Raw genomic sequence first — 12,155 nt, 5'->3', positions numbered from 1 at the left:
AAAAGAATGGAATTTGGTTTGACAACTGTGTGCAGAACTCCTGTGGCCATAGAAATATCATTGGGCTGACCCTCATGAGGAGGAGTAATGACAGACACCAGTGATCGGACAGATTTCTCTGTACATATGGTGTGTATAATCCCCGGGGAAATTTTTCTCTTCTGTGCCTTCAAGAGATTACCTCTTTTGAAAGCACCTAGAGAGTTGTCGAATTCATTTATTTTTATTAACATAAGCAGAAACAGCTTGTCATGAGGTGGGTTTTTTGTGACTGCTGAAATGGACACACAGTTTCCTTCAGCCATGGAAGTGGAAAGGAATATTTTTCTTTCAATCCTGTTTTAGCAGGGAGCTTGCATTTTAAACACGTGCACTGGAGACATGTATGATTTGCTGTGACTCATACCTGATAAGTTTGTTGCAAGCATGTTAGATGCTTTCTAATAACAGAGTGCTATATTAGTGCTCAGTGGGAAACTTAAAAATGGCTAGTATGAGCAAATGGTATGGGGGAGGATATAGTGAGATGGGAAACGCATAATTTAAAAAAAATGCTTTTTTGTGACATTAAAATCTTGGAAGAGTTTTCTGTACTATGAGGTTTAATTAAAAGTTTTGCATCTGTTTTTATATTTGCAAATTGTATCAGTTTCATAACATTCATACACTTAGACCAAGAATGCTTTGTAAATCAGCTAAACAAATGGACAGGGCCTGGTTCTGCCGTATTTACTCAGAGTGAGCAGTACTTTAGTTCCACTGAAAAGCTTGAGGGGCCACTCAATGGAAGAAGGAGGTGACACAAAAACTGAGCCCATAGTTATTAATCTGTATGAACCACAGCAACCAGACTTTAAATTGAGTCATTTTTCCTTTCTCCTCCAACGTTTATTTGTGTGGCTGTGGGTTACAGTAGCACTTTCTTGCAGTTCCATCAGTTTTTAATGGTCTCCTTCTAAGTGATAATGGTAAATAGTAATTGCCCAGCTTACAACAATGCAAAGCCCAGGCTATGTTAAAGCTTTAATAATGCATATATCTCTAAGTGCTTCAAAATGCAACATAGTTTGAGATGAATAGCACTGAATAAAATCTTTGTTTTCTAGATATGTTCGGTAAAGGAACGGCATGCCAGTGAAATGCGAGACCTGCCCAGCCGCTATGTAGAAATAAGTATGACCCCACAAATTGTGTCTTTTTAAAAAATAAGAGAAAAGGTTTTCACAGATAAATGTCAATATTATGTAATTTTGGAAGGCTTGTTTTCTCATTTCAGAATGAATAACTGCAGTAGCAGTTAGGTTCTCTGTGTCTCATTTGGAGGTAGCAATTTGAAATAACACAAAGGCCTTCTTGTTTTTAATCTGTGAAGTTTACTTAACTCTGTTTTGGGAACGCTCAGAGTTCTGTAACCCCATGAGTCTGAAACTTCGTGTTGTGGCCCTTTTCTTGAAACAGATTGGTTGTGCCATAGCTCCAAACTTCCCAATCCCACATCTTCTCAGGTAGCTATGTGCTGCTTGACTACCTTGCTCACCACCACCCTCCATTTTCTGTCTCTTGGGCACAGTGTTGTGCAACCTCTAATGCTCCAATGTCCTCAGGTTGCTTTGTAGTTTGCTTCTGCCTCCATTTTGCTACCCTTTCAGTTCTGGTCATGTGTGTAACTTTGGTCGCCATTGAATATACATGGAAAAAAACCCTGACAAACAGATGCATGAAGCAGGGTACAAAGCAGGATGGAAAAAAAAAGGTTGAGGGAGTGGTTGTTTTGTTTAATTAAACACTAAAAAGCCCCCAGAGTCCCTGGAAGATATTTCTATTCTGGACTGTGACTAGCAGGAAGCATAACCTCTTGAAAGAGTGAAAGCTGTCACCCCATTGTGACAAAACCAACTCTGTGGATATGTGGAAGCAATGCATGCACACTTTGAGAACCCCTGCTTTTACCTGGTTCTCTGTTATGAGGGCATGGGATTAGACAAAATTGGTTTCCATACAAAATTGGTTTCCAGCCTGGCCCTGTTTGAAATCAATAGTAAAATTCCTATTGATTTCCATTGAGCAGGATTTCACTGTCTGTTGTCTAACTTCAGGACACTGAACCAAGTGATTCCACAGGAAATAAATTTGTACTATTCATGTTGATAGTGATTTCAGGCAAATGTCATAATTTCATATATTACTGTATTTACCAACTAGTACTGATTGGGTTAGATCTATAAGAAAAATTCTGAAAATTAACGAGGATGATCCTCAGACTCCATCTGCAGATGCAAGAAGTCTGGATACTTTGAGAGGATGGAATATCTGAAAATTAACTGACTTACAAGGATTGCAAAACATGTTTATTGACACCGTTCTATTTTCCCTACAGAATCATCTGAACTATATAATTTATGAGAAAATCATAAGTAGAAGGAGAAGTTTAACCTTGTGTTCCACTCTCAGATCATCTGGATCTTTCAGTACCCAAAAGCTTTTTGGGTTTCCCCTTTAGAAAATAATAAAATGGGATAGTTTATATGATAAATGATCAAAAACAGCTTTCAGTTTTTCAGGTGTGACTGTAATATATACACAGGTAGTTGACCTTACTTGACTCTGTCTTCTGGAACTTCATTTAAAAAAAAAGTTAGGCTCTTATCAAATTGCCTAGACACATGTCTGAAGGCTAGAGATTTTTGTGGAGGGAACTTCTTGATTTTACCTCTTTCAGCACAGTGTCTTCAGTATATATTTGAAGATCAGTGTTTTATCTCACTTACCTGTTAAGAATCTGCTTGAGATTTTCCTTTCTGGTTTCAGGTCACAGCACTGAGATAGCTCTGCTGAATGCTCTGAACAACACTCTTAAAATATGGGCATAAGGTTGGGGAGCATCATTTGTTCAAGTTTCAATAGAGATTACAATAGCTTTTGATACCTTTTAGAAGATCTTTCTAAAGAACCTTGTATCATACAGTGGCATCAGTTTCAGCTTTATTGTAGTTTAAATTTTACTTTGAGGTATTAGATAATGAGATCTGGTAATCTCAGTGTACAGCACAGCAACCAGTTTGATTTTTGGCAGAAAACATTAGTATGTCAAGTAAGATACTGTACTCACACTATGTGCATTCAGTGCACAGAACTTAAAGCAAATGAAATTCAGTGAGCAAGAAACTACCATCAGTGGTTGAATGACAAGTTTCGTCCTAACATCTGGGCATCTTACTTTGTAAAAACTCAAACCAAATAACCAAACATACTAACTGTTGTCATGTTGAGGCTTCTCCCCCGCCGCCCAAACTTCACATGATGAATGAATCCCAGAGGTGGACTATGACGCATCACACTTGGATCTTTGCTCTTCAAGATACCTACAGGACTGATAACAGTTCTTCCTTGAAGGTTAAGAATGCTCAGATTTGCACCACTCTAGAGTCATGTTCCTAGTGCATCAGAAGTTCATGTGTTTGTAACAGTACAAACTATATCGGCATCAAGAGAGTGTAAACATTTTACAGTGGCTTACAGCTTGTTGAATAGGAAACTGAACAACTCCTGCTCCTTAACTTTTACCTTGGAAGCAAAGATGCCAAGTATTATAAAGCAAGTTCTCTCTCGTCATCCCATTCTGTGATGGTTTGTTTCCTGATGGTAGTACAGTCAGGAAATAAAGGTGGCATCTGTCTTGCTTCTAAACCAGGCTATCCCATACTATGAGAGAAAAATGATACTAAACTGTTCTAACTGTACTTCTCCTTTTAAAATACTGATGCCTTGTTTATGCCTTAGAGAAATCAAATCAAACATCTGGACAGGTTTCAGATGTTCAGGCATATGTTGCAGCAGTAACTTGGTATCTTTCAGTTTAGTAGCAATGATGATGTAATAATTTTATCTTTTTTGTCTGGTTTTTTAAATGCTGCAATTCACTGCTTGCATGGTTCTTAGATAAACTCCACAAATGTTGCTGCTTGGGTAACTGTTTATTAGATGAGCTGATTGTCTCAGTTAAGCTCTGTCAGTTACCACAGTGAAGGTACCATATTGATTAGAAAGTATTGGTTTTGAATTACAAGCTTAACTTGGACTAAAGACCGTTGTGAGCTTTTAAGAGTTTTTGATCTCAGTGCTTACTCCGTCTGATTTCAGAGTTCTTGCTGTTTGTTACACTGCACTAAGCCATTCCCATTGTCGTTTGCTTCTGCATTACTTTTTTATTAAAAAAAACCTTTAACACTCATTTAGAGTTTTAGCATATACATAAAAACATAGATTTTTTTATGCTACAGCTGCAGTTCAGGAAAGAACTTAAGCACTTGTTTAATTCCTCTAAATATGCATAAAGTTGAGCATGTGCTTATGCACTGACCTGAATAGGGATCCTTTCCTCAGCAAAGACCTAAAAGGCAATATAAGATGCTTATTTTAAAGAGTAGGAAATAATTAATATTTTCCACTTACATAATGCCTTTCACCAAAGATCACACAACATATCATAAACATTAAGTAATTCTCTTTGAATCCGTTTGAGGTAGGTAAGGATTGCTCTGGTTTTACAGAGGAGTAAACTGAGACACAAAGGGATAAGCAATTTGTTCACTGTCATTCAGTGGTATTTGAGAGTAAAATGTAAGATGAAATCCTGTCCCCTTAAAGTCAGTGGCAGAGCTCCTAAAGACTTCATGATAGCCAGAATTTCACCCCAGGTTCTTACTCCAAGTCCAGGTTCTAACTGATCTATAACACCTCCGGACACTTGTTTGTTTATTTATGTAAGCATTTCATCTTAAGCCATAAAAATAAATAAACAAAACACAATACTACCCATATGATAAACCCATGTTGACTAATACTGCTATTACCCCTTTTTAGCCTCACATGATGATAAAAAAGCCATATTAATAATTAGCCAAATGCCTGATGAAATAAGTGAGGCTAATACTGTGATCTGAAGGCTGCCATATTCTTCCCCTGTTGGTTGCTGAAGTTGCCCATAGTTTCCCATTCAATGTACTTTTGTGAAGCAAAGCTCACCTTTGAGGCTATCATTTTTAGCTGTTAAAATTCTGTTAATCTGTCGGCAAAAGATGACAAGCATTCTATGTGATTTCCTTGAGGACTATAGGTAGAGCCCTACCAAATTCATGGTCATGGGATTTTTAAAAAACCATAAATTGCATTATTTTAGCTATTTAAATCTGAAATTTCACATTCTTGTAATTGTAGGAGTTGGGGGGGTGTCACAAGGTTATTATAGGTGAGGTGCAGTACTGCTACCCCTACTTCAGAGCTGGGTAGCTGTAGCGCAGCAGCTGCTGGCTGGGAGCCCAGCTGTGAAGGCAGAACTGCCGCCAGCAGCAGCGCAGAAGCAACGATGGTATGGTATGGTATTGCCAACCTTACTTCTGCACTGTTGCCTGCAGAGCTGGGCCCTCAGTCAGCAGCCACCAATTTCCAGCACCCAGCTCTGAAGGCAGCAGCGCAAAAGGAAGGATGGCATGGTATGATATTGCCACCCTTCTGCACTGCTGCTGGTGGGTTGCTGCCTTCAGAGCTAGGCGCCCGGCTAACAGCTGCTGCTCTCCAGCCACCTAGCTCTGAAGGCAGCCGATAAGTAACTAACCTTGCGACCGTCCCCCCCCTCCCCCTGCAACGGTCAGGGCCCCCAATATGAGAAATGCTGGTTTTCCTCCTTTGAAATCTGTATAGTATAGGGTAAAAGAATGCAAAAGACCAGATTTCATGGGAGGAGACCAGGTTTCACAGTCCATGAGGCATTTTTCATGACCATGAATTTGGTAGGGCCCTAACTATAGGCCTCTGTCTGGACAAATATATGCTGTAAATGGTGGGAAATGTTCCCATTGATGACTTCATTGCTGTGAGATAAAAAGTATGGAATGTTTTCAGCAGTACTACAATATGTTGCTACATTTCACAAAGTTAAATATTCAGCAGTATTGGGAAAGAAGTAGGTAAAGATTTGCTTAGTTCCACGAAAGTGATGTAAATGTTTCATAAATGCTGTGTATTCTGGCTAGTACAGTTATGCAGTAGATCTCAGTGTTGCTGATGTTATACTGTGCACTGCATCTTTTAATATAGGGACTATCTTGCACTGCCAAGGGGATGGACCTAATTGTTCTCTTCCATTTCTAATTTGAGAGTCTAAAGTAATGACAAGTGTTTTGGTTTAAGAGCAAGTTTTCCATTTGATTCCACTCTACATCAATATCCAGTAAAGTGACAGCTGTTAATCATGAAGAGTTTAATAGAACCCTAGCTTTATCTAGCATTATATTTTTTGCTTTCTGATCACACCCAGCTAATTCAGTGACAGGTACTAATCAGCCCTAACCCTAGCTAATGAAATCATATTCTACACTGAAATAGTGAAAATCCTTAGTCCTTTGGTTTGTGTCTTTCAGGCCAGGTTAAGAGTGGTTGACTAGTGATTTTTTTAATCTATGAAAAGCAATAGAGAGTCCTGTGGCACCTTATAGACTAACAGACATTTTGGAGCATAAGCTTTCGTGGATGAATACTCACTTCGTCAGACGCCCCACTAGTTCTGAACCTTCCCATGTTACAACCACCTTTTGAGACCACCTTCTCTCCCATCCTACCTATGTGGTGTTTGTGAGCCATGGAACCAGTTTGTAACCCTCCTTGAGGTTGTGAGATCCAGGTAGAAAACCCATCTTGTGTATCCTATGCAAAATCTTATACTGATGCCAAGTCTGCAGTACACAGAGGAGCTGACATTTGGTCTCAGTTATATCCTATAAAGTGCTCCTCCTATAGAAACTCAAGTGAAATAATGTTTTAGTAGAATGTCATTTGAATGCATTCTCAGTCAGTAGATAGTCTCTTTATTGTTCCCATAGGACATGATATAACTTCAGGAAAAGAATTACAGTGAACTGTAGAGGCACACTGCTGCCTTTGAGTACAAATATAGGATTCTCATATGGACTATTTCACTGTACTTCCGCAAAAAGGCAGAGTTCCCATTGAGTCCTTGCTTTCTGATACATGGTCTCTCATGTACTGTTAAAAACTAGTTTCATTTCCTTCCTAATTTTGATTAGCTGTTTCAAAGCCTTTTATCAGCTAAACAAGAAGCATTTGTACTAGATGTTCTTTGTTCAAGGCCGTAGCAAGAGAACTATAGCATTGTATTTCAACAAGGTCTCTTGAGGAGGATGAGCTATAGAGAAGCTGAACTTGAAACCAGAAAAATGAAACTCAGAGAACAAAACTTACTGCAACATTCTTGCCCAACAGCTGTTTTGGTTTATCCCATCTTCACCACTTGGTGGACAAATCAGGTAAAATTTTCAAAAGTGCCTAATTTACTCTAGGAACTGTAGTCTCGTTTGAAAGTCAATGGAATTTAGATTATTTAGAATGTTTTACCCGTTCTCCTTCTAAAGATGTCACTAAGTGCCATGTTCTTCCCTCAAACTGAATCCTATCTTTTAAAAATGTCTCTCAGAGCAGTAGACTTCTTCTTTAGCCACCATTTGATAAGTTGTCAATAAATATTCCTCTGCCCTCCTTGTAACCAATGTTTTTCTTTGTCCATTTTATTTTGTATTATTCAAGTTCTTACTCTCTGCTTTGAGTATTCCTTTCAGTCCTTAAATGCTAAATTGAATGTCAGGAGCAAGATATATTATGTAGATAATGTTTCTGACATTAGCTGTTCTTCTTCGAGTGATTGCTCATATCCATTCCAGTTAGGTGTACGCGCCGCGCGTGCACATTCGTCGGAAAACTTTTACCCTAGCAACTCAGTGGGCCGGCAGGTCGCCCCCTAGAGTGGCGCCACCATGGCGCTCCATATATACTCCTGCCGGCCCACCCGCTCCTCAGTTCCTTCTTACCGCCCGTGTCGGTCGTTGGAACAGTGGAGCGCGGCTTAGCTGACCTCCACTTCCCTAGCTACTCGTTTTCTCGTATATAATTATGCAGTTATAACACTTTTATATATATATTTGTATGGTTATACGCGTTTTCTTTGCTAACATGGTTAGTTTAGTTAGCGGGGTTCAGGAAGTAGCCCCTTCCATGAGCCCAGTGCCGGAGCCATGCATGGCTCACCGGGTTTTCAAAAGGGGCCCGGCTTGCCAGAAGCCGCGGCCGAAGAGAGATCTACATGACTCCTGTTTGAAGTGCCTCAGGGAATCACACTTGACAGATAAGTGCCCCATTTGCAAGGCTTTTAAGCCGAGAACAAAAAGGTGCGGGACTTTCACTTGCCCCTCCACCTTGGGCGCGGAGCGATGTTCAAGCGGCGGGCAGAAGCGCCTCCTCGGCACCGGACCCCGCCGGTACCACCAAGGCCTTTCGGCACCGACCGTCGCCCGCACCGATGTCGACTCGGCACCGTTCCCTTCTTCCGAGGTCGAGAGAGTCTACGATTCCTGCTGGTGCCTGGCGGCTCCCCGGCACGCGCCGTGGTTGAGCCCCCTGCTCCCGCTACTTCCGTGCCACCTGCATCGCAGCCAGAGAGCTCGCCTCAGTTGCGTTATCCGGCCTGCAGAGGCACCGATGACTTCGGCTCCGTCGATTCCAGTCCCCCAGGACCAGGGAATCCGGTGCCTGGCAGCTCCCCGGCTCGCGCCGTGGTAGAGCTTACTGCTCCTGCTGCTTCTGTGCCAGCTGCACCACAGCTAGACAGCTCGTCTAAGATGGTTCGCCCGGCACCGACGACGTCGGCACCGTCGATCCCGGTCCCACGAGGGCCGTAGAATCCGGTGCCTGACGGCTCCCCGGCACGCGCCGTGGTTGAGCGTATTGCTCCTGCTGCTTCCGTGCCAGCGGCACCGCAGCCAGAGAGCTCGTCTAGTCGGATCGCCCGGCGCTGACACCTACTACGGCACCGATGACGTCGTCACCGTTGATCCCGGTCCCATAAGGGCCGTAGAATCCGGTGCCTGACGGCTCCCCGGCACACGCCGTGGTTGAGCGTCTTGCTCCTGCTGCTTCCGTGCCAGCGGCACCGCAGCCAGAGAGCTCGTCTAGTCGGATCGCCCGGCGCTGACGCCTGCTACGGCACCGATGACGTCGTCACCGTCGATCCCGGTCCCACAAGGGCCGTGGAATCCGGTGCCTGACGGCTCCCCGGCACGCGCCGTGGTTGAGCGTATTGCTCCTGCTGCTTCCGTGCCAGCGGCACCGCAGCCAGAGGGCTCGTCTCCGTCGGATCGCCCGGCACCGACACCTGCTGCGGCACCGATGGCGTCGGCACCGTCGATCCCGGTCCCACACGGGCCGTAGAATCCGGTGCCTGACGGCTCCCCGGCACGCGCCGTGGTTGAGCGTATTGCTCCGGCTGCTTCCGTGCCAACGGCACCGCAGCCAGAGGGCTCGTCTCCGTCGGATCGCCCGGCACCGACACCTGCTGCGGCACCGATGGCGTCGGCACCGTCGATCCCGGTCCCACACGGGCCGTAGAATCCGGTGCCTGACGGCTCCCCGGCACGCGCCGTGGTTGAGCGTATTGCTCCGGCTGCTTCCGTGCCAACGGCACCGCAGCCAGAGAGCTCGTCTACGTCGGATCGCCCGGCACCGACACCTGCTGCGGCACCGATGACGTCGGCACCGTCGATCCCGGTCCCGCAAGGGCCGTAGTATCCGGTGCCTGACGGCTCCCCGGCACGCGCCGTGGTCGAGCTAATTCTCCGGCTGCTTCCGTGCCAACGGCACCGCGGCCAGAGGGATAGTCTAAGTCGGATCGCCCGGCACCGACACCTGCTGTGGCACCGATGACGTCGGCACCGTCGATCCCGGTCCCGCAAGGGCCATAGAATCCGGTGCCTGACGGCTCCCAGGCACGCGCCGTGGTTGAGCTCCTGTTCCGGCTGCTTCCATCGGCACCGTCGATTCCAGTCCCACAAGGGCTATCGAATCCGGTGCCCGACGGATCCCCGGCACGCGCCGTGGTTGAGCGTATTACTCCCGCTGCTTCAGTGCTGACGGCACCCCAGCCAGACGGCTTATCTAACTCGGTTCTCCCGGCACCGGCACCTACCGAAGCTCTGATGACCTCGGTACCATGGATCCCGGCCCCACGAGGGCCGTCGAATCCGGTGCCTGACAGCTCCCCAGTACGCACTGTGGTTGAGCCTGCTGTTCCCTGCGCGCCGGAGATGTTACCAACGGCGAGGGCTCTCAGTGCCATGACGGAGTCAGTGCTGCCTGACCTGGGCACCGCCGGTACGGGTAATACAGTCTCTTCAAGGGACTGTCCCCTGTCAGTACAGCAGAGCGGCACCGTCCATGATCACGGTCCCGCAGACGCTCCAAGTCCTGTCGGCACGCCGGACACCACTGGCAGTTCCGGTACTGTTTTCCTCGGTACTGGTCACACTCACTGCACCGGTCGGTATCCCGTTCGCCGACCCGCTATCGGCACCGTTCCGACATCTGGCACCGGGGCAGGTACCTTGACTCCTGTAGCTCTTCTCCGAGCCTCGAGATCTCGGTCCACCTCCCGACACCGTTCTGGTTGCGGGTCTGGATCTCGTTCCAGGTACCGATACGCCTCCTGACGCCGGTCCCCGGTGCCGAGTTGGGCAAGGTCCGAGTGAGTCAGAGACTCGGCCCGTGCCCTCTTTTAGTACCTCCATGGCCGTCCGGACACGCATCCGTGTCACCCCATATGCGCGGATCTTATGCTCAGGACCACGATCCTGATATCATGGCCAGCGGGCGCCAGCCCCGAAGCAGAAAGAGCCTTGGCGAATGCAAGGTGTACTCTGCAGGGGCCCTGCACCTCTGGGTAGCAAAGCAACAAGCCTTGCTTAGCTGCGATAATTATAGCACCTGGGTGGAGGAGTTTCTCCCTCGAACCTCCCACCTAGAGTTCGCTGCCGTCTTGGAGGACGGGGGAAAGAATTTACCCTTTGTTGGTAAAGGCATCTTCGCGGCAGAGACAGCCCCAGACTGCGAAGCCTGCTGGACAATAGGGTCCTAATGCGTCTCAGCATGTATACGCCTGCGACCAAACGCAGGCCTTTATGGCCCCAGCCGCCATACTCTGTGCCTAGCCAGAGGCAGAACTCTGGAAAACGGCAAGGCCAAGGTGGTCGCAGACAAACGTCAGGCCCCCTAAAAAGCCAAAGTCAAGGTCCCTCGCAATTACCACTGGGACCAAAGACGGACCTTCCAAGGTTCGCCGGAAGGCGGTGTACCAGTCGCAGGACGGGATCCTGATCCCGCTTTCTCCTGGCATGGCCCCAGTTACTTTTAGATCGCTGGGTCCTGCGCACGATGGAGCATAGGTACCACCTTTAAATTGCTCCAGCCCTGTCCCCCTTCAGCGGACGAAAGGGGCTAGGGGTTTTACTCCCGTTATGCCCTAGTCCCCCACTCGACCACAGGTCTCAGACCTCCCTGGTCCGGCATGGACTCAACCGGTTTGGGATAAGGTTGAAGTTCTGCATGGTATCCCTGGGAACCATTATTCCATCCTTGCCTCCGGGGGGCTACTATGCCGCCCTGGATAGGAAGGACGCGTACTTTCGCAATGCCATCTTCCCTCCACATGGGAGATGCCTCCGCTTTATAGCCAGCGGTGAATACTCCCGGTTTACGGCCATAGTCGCCGCCTACCGTAGCTATGTCGGATATGCGTTTTTCCGTATTGGGACGATTCGCTTATCCGAGGAGACTCTGACACACAAACCACTCAGCCCGTGGGCATCGTCACGGTCTTATTCAGATCAAGGCCTGATGATTACTATAGAGCAATCCGCTCTGGTTCCCACGCAGAGGTTGGGCTTCCTAGGGGCTATCTTGGTCTCCTACCTAGCCGGAGCCTGCTTATCGCAACTGCGGTTTTAGGCGATGGCATCAATCATCTGAGGTCTGAAGGCTTTCCCAACGACCTCAGCTCGTTCTTGTCTCAGTCTCCTGGGTCCATGGTTGCCCGCAAGTTTGTAACCAAAAGCGCCAAGCTCCGCCTCCGTCCTCTCCAAGTCCGGCCCACCTCGGCGTACCGCTTGGACAGGGAGCCAATGGTCATGGTAGTCACCGTTCCCTCGAACGCCTTAGGCTCCCTAGAGTGGTGGCTAACTCCCTCCTTGGTGTGGACAGGATGCGGTTTCATCCGCCCCAGCCCTCACTGCCCCTGACGGCGGACGCATCATCTCTCT

General features: G+C 47.0%; 1 protein-coding gene across 7 annotated transcripts in view; it reads left to right on the top strand.

The window, feature by feature from the left end:
• VPS41 (VPS41 subunit of HOPS complex) overlaps nt 1-12,155 on the top strand; it is a 179,557-nt gene that overhangs the window by 87,829 nt on the left and 79,573 nt on the right. For all 7 annotated transcript variants that reach the window (XR_003998896.1, XM_030551381.1, XM_030551378.1 and 4 more), the window contains one exon: nt 1,107-1,173. Coding sequence is in view for 6 of the 7 variants with exons in the window: in XM_030551381.1 (XP_030407241.1) it covers nt 1,107-1,173 (67 nt within the window). In the remaining variant the exon portion in view is untranslated. The remainder of the gene's footprint in view (nt 1-1,106; nt 1,174-12,155) is intronic.

Source organism: Gopherus evgoodei, chromosome 2, assembly GCF_007399415.2.
Source record: "Gopherus evgoodei ecotype Sinaloan lineage chromosome 2, rGopEvg1_v1.p, whole genome shotgun sequence".
NCBI lineage: Eukaryota > Metazoa > Chordata > Testudines > Testudinidae > Gopherus > Gopherus evgoodei.
The sequence above is the reverse complement of the archived record's forward strand: the minus strand, read 5'-3'. Positions and strand labels throughout refer to the sequence as shown.